The 22,594-nt window shown below is 37.6% G+C and overlaps 1 protein-coding gene across 10 annotated transcripts in view; it reads left to right on the top strand.

Moving 5' to 3' along the window:
• The window catches only part of ANKS1B (ankyrin repeat and sterile alpha motif domain containing 1B), a 407,552-nt gene that overhangs the window by 238,018 nt on the left and 146,940 nt on the right, over window positions 1-22,594 (top strand). For all 10 annotated transcript variants that reach the window (XM_038155524.1, XM_038155523.1, XM_038155513.1 and 7 more), the window contains 2 exons: window positions 6,927-7,025; window positions 16,543-16,695. In XM_038155524.1, the coding sequence (XP_038011452.1) occupies window positions 6,927-7,025; window positions 16,543-16,695 (252 nt within the window). The remainder of the gene's footprint in view (window positions 1-6,926; window positions 7,026-16,542; window positions 16,696-22,594) is intronic.

Below are 22,594 nucleotides of genomic sequence, written 5' to 3'. Positions count from 1 at the left end.
GAAGGCCTCCAAATTTGTCAGGCTCAGTTTGCTCTTAGTGAAGGCATGTTGGCGGGCAGCAACCTCCACCAAATTTTATTGCAAAATTTGTTATTGTATTATAACCTCCTTATTTATTGCAATACCACAGTGCTAGGTGGTTAAAACTCCATGTTACATGCAGAGTATGTATTCAACATTTTTGGTAAGTCTGAAAATATTGTCTTTGCCCCTTCCAGCACTCCACAGCTTCACACACATATTGGAGAAAGGAATATTTTTCTGATACTTTAGAAGTCTGTTAATTAGCTCACAGTAATATTGATTTTTAAAGTGGGTCCTTTGAGAAATTTAGCATCCAAGCTAAGCAGCATTTATAGCAAGCAATCTGAATAATGGTACAATAAAGACTCTCTGGAATTTTCATTACTCAAATGAAGTTAAATTATCTTCACAATATACATTCAAGACATTAAGATGTAATTTAGGTAAGTATTAATAATTATATTATTGAATTGTTGTGACTAAATAGGTAGACAGAGTTGGGTCCACAGCATTAGTAATTAAGTGGGCCAAGTGTGACATCAGAGGTAATTTTTTCAATTGCCACTTTATCTGTGCACCTAATTTGCGTGTGACAATTGTGTTGGTTGTAATGAATCAGTTCTACAAGGAGGAGGGATAAAAATAGCAGACATTCTTCCTACAAAGATCTTTGTCCCAGCTATCCGTGTTGTTTAATTACCACTACACTTTAATTAAGTATTCCTGTTGTGTGAAAGGTCTGTGACTGTATGATCATGTAAATGTCAATATTTGAAAAGCTTTGGATGGCACTGGTTGCTTCAGGTTCATTTCTGGAAGAGCTGAATGTGAACCAGAGAGAGCTCTTTAAAGCTTAAGTCATATGGGTCTCAGGTCTGTAGGGACTCCTTTTTAAACTGACCCTGCTTAAATCACCATTTTTTATGCAGGTTGCAAATTTGTACACAGAAGTGCTATCACCCCACCTTTATCTTTGAGTGAAATGGCTTTTTTTAGTTAGCATTTCAGTAGTAGCTTGTTTTTTCTTCCTGACTACATGACACTGACGTGGAAAACTCTGAGTTTTCTCTGGTTTTGTGGGTTTTTTAATTGCTAAGAAAGTCATAAATGTAAAGACTGGAAATAGAGCAAGGTGAGGATTGAGAATGAGTATAAGCAGTTTTAAAGCAAATTAATTTTGGAAGAATGTTATCAAATGATTCTTTTGCAACCTGCTTGGTCCTTTCTTCTGAACATATTTTCTAATCTATCTCTTTCTTCCAAGAAAAAATTCCATGCTTCTGGCAGGGGATTTTTCTAACAAAATCTTGTCAGGTTTTTAGATTAAATAGTGTCTGCAGTATCTTAAGGAGTCTGAAATCTTTCTGACCTGAAAGTACAAGTTGGGCATTTAACTCCATAATCATTCTTACAGATCTTGTTTTCATGTTAACAGTGGAAATACTAGTTAGAGGCAACCTTTTCACTTATAATGAAGCTTGCTAAATTCTGGTCATTTGCCAGTTCTTGTTTGGAAATTAAATATGTGACACATTGCCTGAAATTTTTGCACTAATAAGAAGCAATGCTCATTACTGAAAGCTACATTTGTCTAGTCCTTTCTTGCAAGTCTCTAAGAAATAAATTCTTTTATCTTGTGGGAAAATTGTGTTGTGTTGAAAAAACCTTTTGGCTTATGATATAGCTTATGAAAAAGAAAAGTTATTCAGTGTGTTTTTAATTACACTGTGAGATGTCTTTAATTTGTTCCCAGCCAGATAACAGTTTAGATGTCCAGTATTTCAAGAGGATACAGTTTGGAAGGTTATTAGGGTTAGGTGGGTGAGAAACAAAGCAATTCCAACTGAGGAGGCTTGTTTGAATGAGCTATTGAGAATGTGCTTTATATCAGTCCTTATTCCCTCGCCATTTATGCATCTGGGATCGCAGCAAGTAAGAAAGAATAGAGCTTTTTGGTGCTATTGATCTGAGTTTTCTCTCTCTGACTTCACTCTCCAACCATGTGTAATGGAAGAACATGCCCATCTGCTCCTGCCCTGCTCCCACCTCTCTTATCTGAATGACAGGAATAACTGTACTCTCGGATACTCCGGCTAAGTGTACAACCCAGCAGATTTTCTTTTCTGTGCCAGGCCATATTTCCAGCAGCTCTGTAAGCCAAAGTATGAGGCCTGTTGCCCAGCTCCACTGAAATGCCCCAGCTGTGCTCCTGCAGTGCCAGGTCTCAGTCCATCAGGGTGAGGCTCAGTGCAGCACACTTTGGTAGACACATTGGCAAGGCACTTCAAACACCACGCGACCTTGTCTGTCATACACTTACACCATGATACGACCCACTGCTGCATGCTGGATGCCACCTGTACCAGCTCCTCAGAGTCTCTTCTGATCTCATTATTTTGATGATGCAGCAGATTACTACATGGATGACTGGGAGGGGACAAAGGAGAGTGTAAAGTGCTCCCTGCACACTGGGAGTGATGCAAGCACCTTTGCTGCCCCATCAGCCCTGTACTTACTTCAGAAGCCATCCTTCCCTTACCCACACCAATCCTGTTCTTTGTCAAACCAGTTGCCAGTACATCAGAAACATAAAACATTACCAGAAATTGTTGTTACCTTGTAGCACTTGGTGTCTCCAGCCGACCTTGGTTTCAGTAATGGCTGCACAGCAAATGACGTTGACTCAATCTGTTGAGTCAAAGCAGCAGCTCTTACACAGCTTTAGGTACCTGATTTACTACTTTTCCTCCTCTGCTGACACAGATGAACACCGAAAGAACTGGTTAAGTTGACATTGCCAACCTAAAGCAAAAAGGGCCCAAATCTTCTATTTCTTATGTAAGTCTTTTTCCTTTGCAGGGGAGAAAGAAAACTTTAAATTCAAAGTTAATTTGTTCTTTCTTTTTCAGTCATTTTGTTCCTCACAGCTCATCTCTTCCAACTTCAGTGGTTGAATTTTCAGAGAAGTCTAGTGATACATCTGCCAACTATTTTAAAGCTTCTGTACCATTTTACTTAGGTGACAGAAACAGACATTAGAATTTTTCATGATCATTCTCAGGACAAAAATTATATGAAGGAAGATTAAAAACATAGGTACGAAAGGAGGAATGTGAAACATACCGTCATGCCTGCCATTCTAATATGTTGTTCAATATTTTATTATCTTATGGAACAAATCTTCAGAGTTCTTTTGTTTCTGCAAAAGGTAGAATGCTTGTGGGTGCTTAGGTCTAATCCAGAATTTCTGGGAATTACTGTATTTAGGTGGAGAATGCAAGAAGTGATTTTGTATTGAACAACCGAAATAAATGCCAGTGACATCTTTATCTCATAATGTATCATTATGCATTTTGTTCTGAACTCATTTATAGGAACTATCTCAGAATCTGGCAAAATTTCTGGGTTTTTAAAATTATGTTGTTTTTCATATGCCTCCAGTCTCCCACATGCAGTTTTTCCTTCACTCTTGAGCCCAACTGTTCTGTGAAACTACTGCCTTCTTGCTCAGGAGATGAGCTTCCTCTGTGCACTTCGAGGGAAAAAGATGATGATCCTGGGAGTTGTGCAGAACCACAAATCTGGCAGGTGGAGGGTTTCAGATACGCTCTTTCCTAACTGGAACTTCAGAAGCAGGGTCTTTCCAGTTCATTAGACTATTATGCATTAATAAGACAGGAATTTCAAGACTGTAAGCTGAAGTGAATGAGATCTGAATCTGTCCTTGTATGAGCCATCTTGTGTTTTTATGGCTTTAACTCTAAGAAGTTTTCCTTCCAACTAAGTTTTCCTATAGACTTAAGAAACTACAGTATCACAATGTCCCTTATGTTTTCATTACAGAAAGCGTAATAAGCTCAGTAGTGACTGCTCACCTGAATTTCCTGTTTTGCACATAAGCATATAAAAGTTAAATCTTTGGACTCAAATTCTCTATGTGTATACTAGGATAATTTCTTTTTGGTGAATATTTCAACTAATGTAGTACAACTATTTTTAAGGAGGAAATAATGTGACAAGACATTCTTGCATTCATATTCATTTTAATTACATTTACCATGTCATCTCTAAAGTTAATTGAGGTTACATTTGGCCCAGCCTATAACTGATGGAAGCTAAGAGCAGGGAGAGAATTTCTCCCCTTGTAGCAGAAGGAAGCTAGGTTTTCTTCACTCTCAATGTAGGAACCTATGGAAAGAGACTGGAAGAGCATGAGAGGAACAATCAGGTAAAAAAAAAAATCAGGGAATAGGATTAAGGGGGCAATGTAAGCAGATACTTGGGAGATAGGACTGTGAGGGATAGGCTGTTTCTTTCTCTTTACAGGTATTTCTGCAAATCAAACAGCAGCTTTCTACTGCCATGAGTTTATTCCTCTATGCTAAGCAGTAGTGGATTATACTGATTATCTAAATTCCCCTGGTTTGCTCTTGTGGAAAGATGAAAAGTTGTTTTAGCTCCATGGCAGAAGACAATAAAATCAGTTTTACAGGAGGGATAAGTGTCTGGTACTGTTGACACTTAATGTTAACACAGCAAAGCTCTCAAACCTGAGCACATTCAAAGACAAGGTTGTTGCCTTATTAAACTGGGAATGAGGAGGCAACATGAGTTTCAGGCTTCCTGAGTTTTAAATATTTGCTTTTGTGACCTCGATGTACTTTAAAAAAGTACAGTAAATGATATATAAGGAAAAAACAGTAGCAAAGAATTAATAAAATAATGCTTTCTCTGCAATACAGCAACTACATGCAAATATTTTTCCTGTGCCTGTTAGTTTAATTGAGTTTTAAACATTGTAATATTTGAAGCTGTATGCCAAGGTTACTGGCACCAGTAAACAGTGATGAGTACACCGTGATTGTGTGTAAACATCATGCAGTAATGAAGGTGAAATCTAAAAAACTGTTAAACAAAATGAAAGCAGTAGCTGCAAACAAAATAGATGCATTTATTAAAACGAATGGAAATGTATAGCCTTTGTTTTGGACTGGATCCTCAGCTGGCTCAGTTCCCTTAAATCCATTTATGCTAGCTGTTTCCAGCTGCTGGAGAATCCAACCCAAAATGGATGGCTTTTTTCAAGAGTTTTTTTCTGTAAATTTACAGCCTCCTTCTGGTTACTTAAAAGAGAAAGGCAGAAAGAGGAAATATTTTTTATGTGTTTACCAGGAAGATGAAGGGGGTATTACCCCCACCTAATCACTATCATTGGTTGCACAGCCAATGCTGCAGGCACTTTTATATTGGGTGTTCTACTTAAGCCAGCGTCTTTGCACAGCTTCTCCTGGAGAGCAGGTTTCTGCCTGCCCTGTTCTGAATGCTGCACACAGATTGTTTCAGGGTATGATTTGCAGATTTGTAGTCTTAAACCATACCACTTACTGTAAAGTATACTTTAAAATATAATAGTTTTGCAAAGTTTCTTTGATTCCCTTAAAAAGACATTGCCTAGATTTTGCAGGGTACTCTGTGGAGTAGCACTTGAGAATCCTCAGGTTACGCCTGTAAACTACTCAGTCCATCTGAAAAGAGTGAAGATTTAGCAGCTGAACAGAGTGAAGTTTTCCATATTTTGGGGTGATTTTTGAAAGAAATCCATGCTGTGGGACAGGAGATTGTATTTTCAGAAAGAAGTCATATCCTTTATTAAGCCCTGACTCAGCAAAGCATTTAAGCGTGTTCTGTTATGTGCCTATTTGTTTTTCATTTTGCCGCTCCTTAAGAGCTGTGCTAAGTCAGAAGCAGCAAGCCAAAAGGAAAGGTAGAGATGAAGTTTTCATGGATTTGCTCACATAATGCTTATTCAGTGACCAAATTAAATGAGTACAAGTAAAAATTCTTGCTTCTAGCCAATAAATGTCATGAGACTCCAACATGGCTAAAAGATCAGGAGAGGTCATCAGTTTTTTCAGGTTCTGTTTTCAACTGTAATAGTTAGAAACTTTTTAAAAACAAAATGTATTTTTAAATAGCTGAGGTTTTTTCTGAAATGATAAGCTCAAAAAAGAATACAAGATTGCCAGAAATCCCGACTTGATCCCTGTCTTCAATTCCCCTTTGAGCCACTCTCATGCCTCCAATGATTCCTTCAATAGTCGCTGACAGCTTTTTAGATCATTGACCTTCAAATACTGGACTTACTAGGTGGTGTGAGACTCCTTGAATTTAGGAGTTGTATTGTCCTGTTTGTGTAGCTCCTTCTGCTAGCAACTCCTATGAAGAGATGCTTGAATTGTGGAGGTTTATTTCATGAACTTTTCCGGGCAATTACTTTGTGTATTATTTGAACAGATGGTCTTTTTCAGCTGTTTGAATGTTTGGAACTATTTGACCATGATCAGGAAGATAAAAGCAGTGAGAAGTAAAGTTAGGATTGAACTAGGACAGTTAAATGGGGGATGGGGACTGGATAGTTTGTTGACACCAGTCCCTTTTTCATCATTTTACTATCAATGAACTAAATAATTTTATCCTTATCCACTCTCCTCATCTTATTCTGTGTTGGTTTTTTTTCAATCTGGAGAAAAATGAACATCATAAATAGATAGGTGAGGTAGGAGGTGAATTGAAAAAATGGAGAGTTTCTGAACAATTTTGTAGTCATATCCTTTTTCCAGATGATAAAGCAATTATATCTGGTATTTGGCTTGAGTGAGAGCTACAATTTCTCCACCAGCAGTGCTGCCAGCAGTGTAGCAAAAGTCCACGGGTTCAAGCACCTGCCACCATATTTTGTTATCGTGAAAATGAATGCAATCATCAGTAATTTATTATTCTTGTCAGATGCTATAAGTTAAGCGAAGTGTTCTTGTTTAAATGTGACAGAAGGGCCTGTTTCAGGGTATTGAGGGCATCTGTTAAATTTTTAATTTTTATTCCACCTTTTTCCCCATTTTTAGGGAAGCAACGTGATGGAGGACCAGGATCTCCTGGAAATAGGAATCCTTAACTCTGGGCACAGACAGAGAATACTCCAAGCAATCCAGCTTCTCCCAAAGGTATAGTTTCTGTTATTATGTGAGGGAACTAACCCCTGCAGTATTCACATTATTTAAAACACTTTTTTGAATGGAGATAGACATAACTCTACTTGTTTTGTAGACACATTTTTTGCGCATGCAAATATGGCATAAAATAATATCAGTGCATTGGACTCCCTTTGCACAGATGTAGTTGACACAGCAAAGGAAAGAAAAATCTGTAATTTGACATGGTGGCTGTTTAGAATGAATTTGAATTCCTTTGGCCTTTCAGCCTATTCATAGACTGCCAATACATATGTGTAAATAAGGCTATCCATGAATCCCAGAATGCCTTTCTTAACTTAGGAGTTGCCCTGGAAATACTTTGCCCCTTAAAAGCATTGGAGGAAAGATTGTTTTCCTAATACCTGCCTTTTGTGTGGGATACAGAGACTTCCTGCAGGCTGTTTAATTTTCTGCTATGTCTATGAATTTTGCTTCTCAGCTGCGGACAGAAAAACTTGCAGACATTTTCCCAGTCATTTTTAGTGCTAGCCAATTTAAAATCTAGATTTTAAAATCAGTGATAGAATATTCTGCATACCAGAATGTATCACTGGAGGCTTCTACTACCATTCCAAACAATGAATAGTGGACCTAGCATGAAAAATTACTATTTTAATTTGGAAAATTTTAAAAGGACAATGAATGATGAATAGCAGACACCAGTAGGGCTCAGAAGGCTGTCACATGTGATGCTGATACTTTGTGCAAAATACTAAGGCAGGAATAAAATCAAGTGTAAAGTGCAATGAGTGTTCTGGTAGCAGCATTTTGGAAGTAATCGAGGTAAATAGAGATTATTCCACTTGAAGTTTCATAATACTGGAGAATGACAAGAGTTATTAAAGGATTTTTCAGTTTAGATAGCGAAGCAGAAATGGTTGGAAAAGGCTTTTTGATGCATCAAGGCTTCCTGGATGGATGACTTGTAAAAGAGCACAAAAGTTTCTTTTGCATGGGAAAATCAGAAGTTGTGAAGCAATTTGTGTATCTGGAGGTGTTAGTCAATCCATATATGTGAGTCTGCACACAGAAACACCAAAGATCATTAAAAAGAATCATTTTCTACGTACTGTATTAGACAAATGAGATAAATGGTACAAGAAGTAGGGTATTAAAAGTAGCATTTGATGAATTAAAAAATATTAAAGTTTTATCTATGAATTTATGAAATTTTCAGGAATACTATAATTCAAACAAAAATTTTATAATCTTTAGCTGAGCTCGTAGCTGATGATATTTTTATACTGTTTCTCATGCTTCTTAGAGAGATCAGCTTTCATGTGGTTTTGTTAACATTCTTCAAAATTATTGTTAATATATCACCATGTTAGTGCTGTCTGCACTCAGTGGCTGGTGTTTATGAAAACATTGCTAATATGCTCTGCTTTTGGAGAGTTTTCTAATGCTGAGAGCAGATTCTGTTATAAAGCCACAACTTCAGTCCTTTTAACATCTGCTTGATGTGAGATAGGATCGAGATCTAGAGGTACTCTTGAAACCAGTTGAGAACAGGATGGTTATGCAGTAACTCAGAAGAATTCTGGACCAAAGATAGTTAAGTAACACAGGATGGCTTGAAGCACGTGCTGAATAATGGTGACATAATTTTTAGCTTCTTCCCTGTTGAGCTAAAAAGCCAGTCCCTAAGAACCACATTTTTAACGTGTCTTTGTTGCAAGGATGCTACACCAAATCAAATGCAGTTGCAAGCTGAAGCTGTGCATCATGTTTCTCCATGTAAACGACTCAGCGATGTAAGAGAGCTTACATAGTAAAAACACATAATTTCCTATATAAACTGAGTTCTTTTGAAGGCAGGTTCTAGAGCCCAAAAATTAGGATCATGGGAAGTTTTATCTAATGTAACACACCCTTGTATTCACAACAGCTTGCTAAATAAATAAAACACTTTCACATCCTGCAACAAACCATTAAACATTGCTGTATGTCTATTTGTGTGTTGATAAGTTCAGCTCTGTCATCCTGCATTCAAAATAGTGCATGCCATCTAAATATATTAAGACCTCAAACCGTAATTGGAGTCTCACTAATTTGAATCTCATTAGATAAAAATTCTGTTAGTTTGTTTGTTTTGAGTATGTACCTCTTTTCTGTTCCTCATTTAATTTAAATCTCGATGACTCCATGCATTTTTAACTTAATTACATTGCTGATGATGTTATTTTTAGTTTTACTAATAATGTTTCCTGTCTTGAGATACTTTTTAGCTCCTATTTTGAGGTGGAAGTGCTTTAAAAAACACCTGTCAAACAACACTTCCTTAAAGCCCCAGGCAGCACTGCATAAGAGGGTAAAAATCAAGCAACAAATCTATAGTCAAGGTTTAAAAATACCTTTTTTAAAAGCTCTTTTTGTTGTTCTGATACATTTTCATCTCTGCAGCCTAGGAACCATTCTCTGGAACTTAAAGTAGTTCTAAGTAGGGGAAAATACCCACATTTTGGCCAAATATAGATTAATTAATCATTGTGGTCTCTTATGCAGGTATAAAAGGGTATGTTTACCTAGATTTCTCAAAATGTTTTCCCATTATATTCTGTATTTGAGAAGAACATTTCATAAGAGGGAAAAATAGTATGTTCGCCAGTAGGTAGGTAAGGTTGAAACCTTTGAGACAGAATGCTTCTTTCTGAGATAATCTTTATTTTTGTTGGATTAAAGCTTGTAGCTCTAATTCTTGTCTTGTACCAATGCAATTTAAATTACTCAAGTTTCATCTTAATATTAATTAGAGCATTTTGTGACTTATTTTAATAATATAAGTATAAGACAGTCTGGTAAAAATATCATTTGCAAAATTAATTCTTGAAATGGAAGTATTTTATATATTATATCAGTCTTAAAGCAAATTTCATAGCAGAGTTTAATATTGCATTTAAGACTTTTGTATGAAAAAATGAAATCAATAAATTTTTGGAGGAGGATTTTATAGGCTTTATTGAAAGGAAATTCAGATATGTTGAGAAGTGGAGATAACATATAAAAAGATACTGAAGCTGCAAATACCTTGAGAGAAAAAATAATACTGAGAAAAGAATTGTATGCAGTGTATGCTTAATTGACTAAGAAAGTAAAAACAGTCATGGCATAAAATTTTAGTCACACTTAGGTTACATGGGAAACCTAAGGAGCATTGGCCAGCTATTTCAGCATCCCAAACCTATGTGCGAGTGACTTCTCAGTGGGTTCCTCAAAAAGTTGTTGTTTTTTTTTAATGACAATTATGCTAGGCTATCTCGGAATTTATCTAAGAAAGGGGATTGGTTTTGTGTGGGATGCTCAGTGTATGGCTCCTTCTCCCAGCATATAATAGGAACACATGCTCTCATTTGACAGATGGAAGAAAGATGTTAACTGAGAGCAGCTTTCTCCTGGTTTCAGAGCTATTCTTAAAGCAGCTTGTTCCTTCCTGCATGGAGGTCTCAGCACAAAGCAGGTTTAGGAATAGCAGTGGTGTGCAGGCAGCCAGCCTCTTTTCTCGGGTGCTTTGCAGAATGAGACAAGATGTAGGATTGAGCAGGCTATGAGCACATCCTGTCTGCAAGTGGTGTTATAAAGCTCTGCTTCCAAAAGTGCTGGACTTATTACTCATATGTAACACTCTTGTGCAAGCACAGTGAGTCTGGCATTTAGGAAAGCAGAATGACTGTGCATGTGCTCATTAACTATGCTGTGTATGTAAAAGAGAAAGATCACATCATGTGATCTTTGCTGTTGCTATATTGCTATTGGCTTAGATACCCCAGAGCTCAGCAAGATGCTTTCAGTCCTGGTGTTTAATTACCTCCCATTTAGCACTTCCATTCCTAAGACAGTTTCCAAACTAGGAGATGCTGCAAAGTGTTGATGACCATTCTGACTGTGACTTCTTGTTTCTGGTCTGCTGGAAGTGAAGATGAAAAATGGGATTCAAAGGACATGCTTTTTACACTGTTTTCCCTGCTTCTTATGCCTCTGGAAATTACTTTCCTGGTTTGAAGGGAGGGCATTCATATGTTCACTGCACCACTTGCAAGACCTTTAACCACAAGGACAGAAAAAGTCAATTAGAATCCAATACAACACATGAATTTTTCAAGTCTGAAATACAAATGGGTAGTCTATGTTGTTTAAGTAATGCAGCACAATAGAATCAGTAGAAGCAGTTAGATACATTCAAGCTATAGTTCCATGTGTTTACTTCAGACCAACTTCACACTGGTCCCACAGACCAAATGTCCTCTCCAGGCATGTGATTGGAAACTCACTGATAGAAGTATCATAAACATTTTCCTTCTTATCTGAGCCTACCAGAGAGCCACTCTAAACATGACATGCTGACATTTATCTGTATAATGTAGATAACAGTAGCATGCTGCTGGTCCTGCCACTGTTGCCATACAGGACGTCTTACTTACCTTCCTGCTTCTTTTGTACTTTCTTATTTGTGATCGGCTCCACAATATCTACTGGCTGCTCTGAGAATAGTCAGCAGGCACGGAAATATGCTACATGAGAGGAAACGCTATCCCCTTTTTTAACAAGAGTAGGATGACAACCTGAAGGAGCTGACTTAAACTTTCTCATGAGATCAAAAGTCATAGCTTCCACTTAGTCCACAAATTTCATCTTCAGATCTTCTTAAGATTACATTTTATGTAATGGATATGTCTGAACTGTTGCATACATTGTCACTGAATGACAACTGTTACTCCCTTGTCCCGCATATTGTATCTGATGAAGAACTGGGAGGTTTCTTCATTCTTCTGGATGCGGAACTGTTTACATTTCTCCAGGAAAAAGAAAAAAAGCAAACACAAAAGTCCCCAGGTGTGCATCTATTTTCCTTTAAATTTGGAAGACAGATTCCAACTGAAAAAAAACACAGAATGGATGGCTACTGCAATTCTGACAACTTTAGGTAGGAAACACTGAACTCAGGGGTATTCTGGACCTTCCATTGAGGCAAGATCCTGAATCAGGCACTGCTGTGAAGTGAATGTGCCTGTACTGTCTTTTTCTAGCAAGCTCCACAAGAAGACAGAAGACATTTGATTAGTGAAAAGAAAAGTCTAACATTAATAGAACGCAAGCTTGAATAGTTAACTTTTAAAATATGTGACAGGCTAGACGGAATAGAAACCCAAAAAGTTTACATACGGTTCTTCCTCACCTGCTGTCTCTCTGCAGGCAGCCCCTGTTTCACTCAGTGCCTTTCTACCAGCAGCACATGCAAAGTCCTCTCAGGTCCTTCATCATTTGTGCCCGTCCCCTGTGAAAGCTGCCCCTCTGCCCCTGACTGCAGACTCAGTTTCTGCCTGGGCACTGCAGGCACCAGCTCCATGTGGTGCCCCTTTTCCAGCCAGGCTCTCTGGGCTTCAGAAGTGTCACTCTTCTGAGCCTTTTCTTTCAATGCTCCAGAGGAGGAATTATCTCCTCTTCCAACAATATGACTCCAACTGACCACATTTGTAAAGTACATAACAGACAGCTGACAAAGACAGGAAACAAAAAAGAACTGATATATCCCCCATGACAATCACCTAAAATTTCTTACCTAGGTAGCTGATAGTTTCATATAAGTTCCCAAAAATGCTGCTTAAAGCTCTTAAATGGGCCAGCAGTGTAAAAGAAACCATTATATGCTTGCTAAAAAGATCTTTCTCCCAAATGAACACAAGCATAAATTCACTGTAATCATAGCCGCCATTTAAGAAGCAGTGAAAGTCAAGTAATCTCATCCTCCTTTTACAGCACATAAAAAGCTTGATTTTGATACACACACTAAGCTCCACCGGATAGTGATACTGCCTTTGGAGAACATAGTATTAATTCTCTATCTGTCTGTGAAGATCAGAGAAAATTGGTTACAGCCCATGCTACTGAATATACCTTGATTTTTCTAGTGCATATGTGATTACTTTGGAGCTCTATTTGTGTTTATTTGGCCGCCTTTCAGAGACAAAAAACTCAAGCGCCTTTTATCCTAATGTAAAATGCTCTATCAACACAGCAGTGATATACTTTTTTGAAAAGTCTGTTGTGCAGACTTGAGAGGGGTTTCTCAAACCATTAGGATACTACTTGACATTGGTATTTTGTTGTGAGAAACAACTCTTTCTGGCTTCTGCTTTCTATTTATTTCAAAGGAAGTGATACTGATGATATATCATTAGGACCTGAGAGAGAAATCTCATATGGTTCTTATCTTCTTCCATACTTTTTTGAATCATATTTTCTTAAACATTTATTTTTCTCTGAGACCTTTGGGCTTCAATTCCTAGCCTTTTCCACAGTCAGCACATGAAAATCTTCTGCAGTGAAAAAGCTGACATTGGTATTGCTCTCTACACAGCTGAATGAACTGGTAGTAGTGTCTGTGGAAGAACAATAGTGCCCCTATTTATGAGCAGTTAATATTTGAAACACTGTCATGACTGCAGCTCAGAAATTTTACATTGATCTGAGTCAAACAGTGTGCACCTTACTTGGATGCTTGACACCACTGGTGCTTGTGTTGTAGCTGGTGCAAAATGATTGAAATATGCATGGAAATACACTCAGTAGGTAGGTGTTTTTCTTTCAAGAAATATCAATCAACAAGGAAGCCTACAGGTTTTAAATTATCTGTGAGAGGAGTCCAAGATAATAGTGCAGTATAAAAGAAAAGATACAGTCTAAGAGTCATGACCTGTTAATGAAGATTGGGGTAAGATGCAACTAAACTGAAACTCTGACAAAGTAAAAGGGCAGCACTTCCAGACAGATATTTCAAAGTGGTTTTATTTAAAAACTCAATAATATTTTATATGAAAAGTAGATACTATTAATGATACTGTCACATCTAGATGACCAATATGTCTGTCAGTAAGTATTTGAAAGGAAAACATTCAGGTAACTATGAATGACAGTTAATAAAGTTGGTATTATTAAAAAACAGTAAGAGACTTTCCATACAAGAGGACAGATACTGAAATTTTATTAATTTTCATTTTAGATGCATTTTAGAAAGTCTGTTTTAGATAAAAGAGTGGTTCTTTATTCATGATAAAACAAAATAATGCTTTTGTGCTGAAACCAGTAGTAAATTTTCTAGTTCTGAGATTAATTTTTTGTGATAGTAGCAACTGTCCTGCCAGGGCAGGTGGGCTGGGTTCTCAGGGAGCAGTGGGCAGGGAGCACTGGGACAAGGTGAGTAGGGCAGGGACAGTGGCAATGACTGTGAGCAGCCACATCCCAGGGCAAACCAACAGGACAATCACAGGGATGAGGACAGGACAAGGTCACCTTGGAGGGTGAGTCAGTGGTTGAGGATGAGCAAATGTGGTCTGGGCACAGACATACCTTCAGCATAGCTCAGGTAAGTGTCAGGACATGGACCTGAGTTCAGATGCAGCTCCTGCAAAAGGTGGGGTCTGGCTAAAGCCCTGGCCAGACTTCTCACTGCTCTTCCTCACACAGATCTGATCCAAGGCTAAGCAGCTGCACTACCTACAGCATGGCCTTGAACATTAGCAGACTTAAATCTGGGAGAGGGAAAGTGCTGGCAGAATCAGCTGCTGCCCTACAACAGACCAGTGTATTTTGATGTAGGCTTTTGAGTGACCCAGTAACAGTTTTGTCTATTGTCACCAAATCCAAACACTGAAATTGTCACATCCATTTCAGTTGTTCTCAGCCTCTTGTTTATTGTATTGTTCACCTGTGTTTACTTGCCTGCAGCCCTTTGCAACTCTGTTGTAGTAGAGGAATATCAATTTTAACAATTCTTTTGATGGAGATCTCCAGTGGGAATTGAGAATTCAGAAACTTGCCATGTTGTGTTTGCTTTTCATAGGGGCTGATGGGTTAGCAAAAGTACGAACCAGACTGTGTGGGTTTTCGCAAATCAGGATGCCCAAAAATAATTTTAAAATCAGAATCTATTAAATGTAAAGATCAAATAGTAAGAAACACGAGAAATAATTTGCATAATGTGCCCTATCTGAATAGGTTGAAAATTGTTTTCATGGTGCATCAATTTTCTTGGTTAGAGAAAGGAAACAAAAATACTTATATTTTCTGAAATTCATGTGTTCCCTGTGGGCCTGTTCCCTGTCTTCATGTCTTCTCTATACTAGATTTTTCTTCTTCCATTTATCAGGTTCTTGCTTTACAAGTATCTGTTTAAGCATACCCTTTTTAAAATCAGTATGCCAGAGAGGAGTGATGCAGGCACACTGCAACGTGAATGTGAGAGTTTAAGCTCAAAGCATTATGTTTCTGTCACACTTCCATTGTTTCTCATAAAGTAGCAATGTATATTAGTAGGCAGAAATGAGAGACTGGCTTTTACTATTCGCAGTCACCCCTTTACAGTCAGGAGAACCTATGCAAAACCCATGATTTCTAATCCTATAAAGCTTCTTAACAATTTACCAGTTCAGTGTATTATCAAGTTAGCAATAGTTATATTTCCATAGAAAGACAATATGTGCAGAATACTGTTGAAAATTGAGGCTATTTCATAATTTATTTACCTCATTCTACTTTTATTTTTGCCACTATTGTAGGTTACTTTAAAATTCATTATAACAGTGTGGCATAACAAACTGCTCAGGTAGAGGCTTTATAAATTTTATCTTTAATAGCTTTAATGGCTATCTTGGAAGTCTTCATTTGTGTCACTGAGAGGCATTTGAGAAAGAGAAATTGCAGCTTTTACTTCCTGGGAGCCTAACAAAATTCCGAAAAATTAGATGCCAGTAGTATTTCTTAGTTTTTTATGAAAACAAGAATTATAACGTTAGGTGGCTGTGTTTCTATATAGATGCAAATGGTGCACTTCTGTGTACGATATTCTGTCAATTCCATTCCAAAGATATCTGATTCAGTTGTCCAATCTCAGGCAACTTAACAGACAGTGAGAAATCTAAAACATGTTAAATTTCCATGACATGAAAAATGTGAGCAGGTAGAGGAAAGAGACTTTTTTTAAACCTTCCCTGAGGATGGAAGAATATAGTGCAGGTTCAGCTGTTCCAAAATAACATATAGCCTGGTAGGAAAGATAAATTAGGAATAATACAACCAAGAGGATATATTTCATTTGCAGTATGGTACCAAAAGAACCATTTCTCTGTCTAATTTCTTCCCATTCTATGAAATCTGAGGTGAAAATCTGACATTTTTGGGCAATAAGGATATTAATGTCTCTTTTACTGTTTTGCCTTGCCCCACTTACGGATTCTGTGGTGTCTAGAAAGAATTGACTTCCAGTCTTGGTACACTCTGGTGTAAAAGGCAAGATTCCATAAGAAAAAGATGCATCGAAAACTAAGTTCTATTACTGCTTAAACACGAAATTGTTTCATGTTGTACTAACCATTAAAAGACTGTTGATGAGAGAAGAAGATAACTGACCCAAAGAAAATAACATGTGTAACTCCTGTTTGGAAAGGTGTTTAACGGGTATCACCAGTAATTTTTGCTCATCCTTGTTTTTCAGATGAAGCAGATTGGTCACGATGGTTACAACCCCTCCTCTGTAGCTGAATGGCTGGATTCCATTGAACTGGGTGACTATACCAAATCCTTTCTAATTAATGGCTATACATCGATGGACCTTGTGAAAAAAATATGGGAGATTGAATTAATTAATGTAAGTTGATTAATTTATAGCAGTAGTACCTCCCAAATACATTATATAGTACTTGTCCTTGTACATCAAGGCGAATGCAGAAAAGCAATTTGCACCACGAATACCATCATCAAATGCTCTTAATGACTACACCTTTCGTGCCTGTACCTGGGTTGGCTGTACCCTTTGCTTCCATTTACTTTGCCATTGTCTTTAGATGGTATTCAATCAACATGATTGTGTTTGCCTTCAGGAGGCAGAATGGCATTTTAAAATATATTTTGTGAATTTGTAGCTACAAAGCACACTGCTCTAGCTGAGTTAGACGTAAAATAAGGAAATCTTATAGTTACTAAGTTATAACATCGTTTTTTATTTAATTATCAATTTTGCTTGAAACTTCATTTATATGACTCAGTTTAATTAGATGCCCACATATGGGCAACCCTAAACTTCAGTGTGGACTGCTCTGAAGGGTAGTTTGGAATGAGAGGAAGTTTGTTTTGTTATAGTAAAGTTGCTAATGTTACAGTGAAGACATTGACAGTACAACTCTGCCAGAGGAATTTTCATGTGAGTTATGTGTCTGAAAGTGAGTTGTTTTCTCTTATAAAAGATTGAGGATTGTAGATTTGCTGTGACTTCTGAAATCAACTGTAATGTCAGTTTATATTAACTTTTAGGGCAACTTCTACATGGAGAGAAGCCTGATATCATATGTTATTGATTCTTCACAGACAAAAGGCTCTGCTCTTCCTTCAGGTATAGGAGATGCTGCGTCTCTGCCTCTGATTAGTGCTGGAGTCCCAGATCAGTCCAAGGGCTACTAGTAACCACAGTCAATCAAACATAAGATAAAGCAGCTGGCATAGTTGTATGCTAGGAAACAGTTCCCACTGTGTCCCAGGCTGGAGAAATAAAGAATATAACTATGGTGCAAAGCCCTGCTGCAGCACAGTAACTTCTGCACAAGGCACAGGTGGCTGTAGCCTGAGACCAACATCTAAACAAAAGAAAGAAAAGCATAAAATGAGTTATTTCCTATTAGTTGGAAGACAAAACCATGGAATATTAGAATTTCTTTTCTTACTGTCACAGTTGATGTTAACTAGCAAAAAAATGTAGTGTAAGGGCCAAACTCTGCCTTGTGTGTTTTGTCTCATTTAATTTATCTTGTAGGTACATAATTGAAGTCAGGATATGATTGATGCATTACGGACATCTGCTGCTAAGCTAGTTATAACTGGGATTCTTTTTTCTCTAAATTACTGGAATTTTAATAAGAACTTTGCCTCAGCAGCTAATATAGGTCATCAATCAGCACTGAGTTGAAAAAAGTAGAAGATTCTGCTCTTACTGTTTTCTGTAATTTTGCATCCCTTTTTGCCACAATCAATTTGCAAACAAATTACCCTTTAGCTCCCCCAAGTGGATCATTAAAATGTCATTAAAGGTTTGTAGTTTGATTCCAAACATGCTTAGACTGATGAAAATGGGAGTACCTGCACTGAAGTTAACAGGAATACACTTCTGTAAAACTGGTATAAACCAAACCCCTATGTCCCTCTAACTTTAAAGCTTAACATGTTCAATTTGAAGGCCTGTACTTCTTGGGAAAACACCCCCTCTTACCATGAGTTGCAGGAAGAAGCTGTTTAGTAGTTGTATAAGTACTTCTATAGATATAGGAATCAATAGAGATAAATATTTTTCCACCTGATAGGTTCAAATTATATTATTCAAGAGCAACATTAATAAAACAATTTAGCCTTATAAGAATTACTGTTTTAGTCCTGCAATATTTGATTCCTCCCAGTCAGTGAGACCTCAATGTAACAATATAATGTTGACTGAGAAAATCTGTAACTTAGAAAGGTATTTACTATTACTGTTTTTTTTTCATTTGAAGGGAATCTTTTAGAAATGGACATGAAATTGGTTTGAAGCATTGTGCAGCCGGTCAGAACGAGATACTTAGCTCTAACCAGCAGGCCTGCTGTCTGAAATTGATTTCAAAGGTCTCACTTCTTCAGTTGATGGCAAAGAAAAGCTTATTGCAGAAAGTTTTTCATAAAAGAGTGCATAAAGGTCAAAGCCACTAACTCAGGAACAGGACTCTTCTCTTGAGTAGGTCAAAATCCAGATACTTGAAAAACAAGAGAAAGAAACAGACTCAGAATTATAAAAATAATTCAGAGTACCCTTGGTTTGGAGACTCTGTATGCTTACGTTGTAGATGGAACAATAAATTTAAATTAAAGTTATGCCTAATATGCAATAAAAATATATCAAGGGCTACAGAAATTATAACTTCTTCATTTCAGCTTTTTAAACAGTTTCAGCCACTGAATTTGATATGAAAGCCATACCTAATTTGCTTCAAGGAATCTCTTTTATTCATATTTGGTGCTTCTTTCCATTTAGCTATTGGGAAATCAGCCATGGGTCCTGGAGGGGTAGAAACAGTTTTGGTGCTAGAGATAATATCTTCTGTTTGGATCCCTCACTACAAGGAGGTTGAGGCACTGGAGTGTATCCCAAAAGGGCATCAAAGTTGGTGAAGGGTCTGGAGCACACATTGTATGAAGGGCGGCTGAGGGAGCTGGGGTTGCTCAGCCTGGAGAAAAGGGGGCTCAGTGGAGACCTTTTCACTCTACACCTACCTGAAAGGAGGCTGTGGCAAGGTGCAGGTCAGTCTTTTCTCCCAAGTAACAAACAATAGGATAAGAGGAAACGGCCTCAAGGCTCATATTGAATATTAGGAAAAAATTCTTCACTGAAAAGAAGGAGATGTCAAGCACTAGCACAGGCTGCCCAGGGAGGTCACCAGGGTTGAGTTACCATCCCTGGGGGTATTTCAAAGACAGGTGAAATGGGTGTGGCACTTAGAGATATGGTTTAGTGGGACCTGACAGCGTTAGGTTTATGGTGGAACTCAATTAACTTCAAAGTCTTTTCCAACTTAAATGATTCTATGATTAAAGTTATCCTTTGTGATTTATCCTTTATTCCCATAGGACACTGGAATGATCAGAACTTTGAGTCTCCTTGTCTTTCTAAAAAGAGCAGTTCTTACTTTATTTCCAACACAGTTTTATTATTCTTGTAAATTATCATCTAGGTAAGCACATTTAAAACCACTGTGAGGAGAGCACAAGCGAGAGAATGTCCTGAGGCACTGGTGGGAAAGGGCATCTTCCCTCAGCTTTTCTAGCTCCCCAGCCAGTTCTCTGGCATTAAAAAACAAATTTAATAATCATCTTCCCAAAATTTATTTCAAATTATCCTGGCAAGGTAATGTCATCTCTGACTTACATGCTAGTTTCTTTCAAACTTTTATGTGTACATAGAGTATGTGTTTCTTTAAATACAATCAAGCAGCAATTTCTAAAAGCATTTGAATCAGAAGAATAATTGTAAAAGTTATTCACTTGTGTTTCTTGTAAGCTCCCACTAGCATTCTCAGTCCTTCTTCAGCAAGTGAGACTTTGAAATTTAGATTTTGTTTCATTAATTAATTTTTCATTTAGATAATTTAGAATTTTCCCAGTTCCATTTCCTTCTGTGATGTGCTTTCTGGGAAGCGTTGTTCTAATTTCCTTATCCAGGGATTGTAAGTATTCAGAATACCTTCTCCTAGATTAGGCTTTCCCAACACTTCTGCTTTTGTCTCCCAGGTTTCTTGGCTCATTAGAGACATCACATTCTGTATCCTGATTCAGATATAATTTACTCAATGCTGTAGCCATGAGGAACTTTTCTGAAATACGTATCATCTGCTGAAAAAAAAGTCCAGCATGTTCTATAATCCCCTAACCCACCTGTGCACCTGTGCCTTGAAGTATAAATGCTGTTCTATATGACTAATCATATTATCCTTGTCTGTTATTCTGGATTACTTATGTAACCCTCCCCCTGTGGGAACTTTACCATAGAGATTCTTCAGGCAAGATACAAACACCTTAAAAGCACAAAGCAGATTATTTGTCGTGTAACACAATACTTTGTAGGACTAATGAACTAGACATTAAATCAGCCCCCACCTAATGAGTCACTCAGTATAATGGGCAAGTAGTCATCACTCAGGTAAGGGGAGAGCTGGCCTCTGGGGCTCACTGGAACAGGCTGATCTGTGGTAGTGCTGAGCTGCTATTTTCTGATTTCCCTTTCTTTTTTCTTGTTAGGATTTTATGCCCCTTCATGTGAGGGTTGTTCCTTGAATCCTTGAGGTGCCAGTTTTCCCTGTCTCAACAATCTTACTTATGTCTGCAACTTTACCTTTCTTATCTCAAATGCTTCCAGCCTGTGCACTCTCTCAGAGCTCCCTCTCACGCCCTAGCAATTTTCTCAGAAGGAAACTGAGAACAGTTGCACAGCTGCGCTGTACTGAAAGTAGGTCTGGAATCACAGATAGTTGAACTCCTGGGAGGAGGGTTACATGGAAGTGGCCTGGCTTACATTTCTTCTCAATTAGTTCATCATGCCCTCTGAGCTTTTTTTCTCATACAAACTTCTTTCACAGGGATGATTCAGTCTTTTTCTTCTGTAAAATTAATCTTTATGCTATGGTTCAATTATTGTCCAGATTTTGAACTTTTTGGGAAGTGTCCTTGAAAATCTCTCCCAAATTGCACTCCTGGTTTCTCTTAGGATATAATGGCTGCTGTTCAGGATCAGAGCAAAAAATATCAGAGAGACAAATTAGTTACTAATGGACTGCCTTCCATTAGTTTATAGCTAAATACTTTGGATCTTTCACAAGATCGCTGATGAGTCCCACGATTTAATTTAATTATATACTGCATGGAAAAGTGACTCTTTAGTTTTATTTAAAGTGGGTACATGATTATTGAAGCCCGTGATGTTTTTACTGTACGAATGAAAGAGCCCAACAGCAGCCATAGTGAAGCAGATCAGTAGGTCTGTGTAACCCACTGTGGTGTCTATAAAAATCACTATAAACAGAGGACCAGGGAAGGCTACGTAGCAGGTATATTATGAACAAGCATATTATAAATTATTTGCATAGCATTCTGAGCTCAAGGACTTTGGAAAATGGGCCCAACTGGTCCTTGATTTTTTTAACCTTGAATAAGTTCCTATCATCATCAAATTTTGTGCTCTTACTGCTAGTCTTCTCACCTATAGAATGAATAAATATATTGAGCTGCCGAGATTCATTCACAGATCTCTTGAGGAATTCACTAGAAACCTTCTTCCACCTTGAAAACTCTGATTTCTCCTGCAGTTTCCTGGTTTAAACAGCTATTTCTCCATGAAAGAACCTCTTCTTATGGCTTAATGTCATGACTGCTGTTTTACAGCCTTTGGAGTATTTTTTGTAAAAGGGTTTTAAGAGTGGCTTCATCAAAAGGCTTTAGAAGTTCAGGCAAACAAGCAGATCAAGCAAATTGTTAATTTTCACTATGTGATTTTGACTGCTTCAAGGAACACCAGTAGGTTCCTGAGATGTGAGGCATCCTTACATGCAGTCACTTCAACTCTTCTTGGTTGTCTTTATTCATGTGTGCATTACTAGTGTGCATTTTAAAATTCCTACTATTTCACCTGGGATAGGTGTAGGGGCCGGTATTACCATGGATCTTTGTGAAACTAGTCTCAAAAACTGACATCAATTTTGTTACTTTCTAGTCCTCAGATAAAGAGTTTTTAAAGGAAAAGTTACACATTGTTGCTAGTAGCACATCAAATTCATCTTTGAATTCCTTCTCTGTTTATCTATTCTATGCTATGGTTCATTTTACACACTTCTCTCATTTCTCCTGTCCATGGTCTCATTTGCAAATCAAAGAGTCTTGCATCATTTAGTAATTTCAGACATCCAGAAATCCTTGTTCTGTATCTTTCTGGTCCTTCTCTTTACAGCTCCAATGCAGTCACAGAGTGGCAGTGATACATG

Source organism: Motacilla alba, chromosome 1A (genome assembly GCF_015832195.1).
Source record: "Motacilla alba alba isolate MOTALB_02 chromosome 1A, Motacilla_alba_V1.0_pri, whole genome shotgun sequence".
Lineage (NCBI taxonomy): Eukaryota > Metazoa > Chordata > Aves > Passeriformes > Motacillidae > Motacilla > Motacilla alba.
This window is presented reverse-complemented; position numbering and strand designations above follow the sequence as displayed.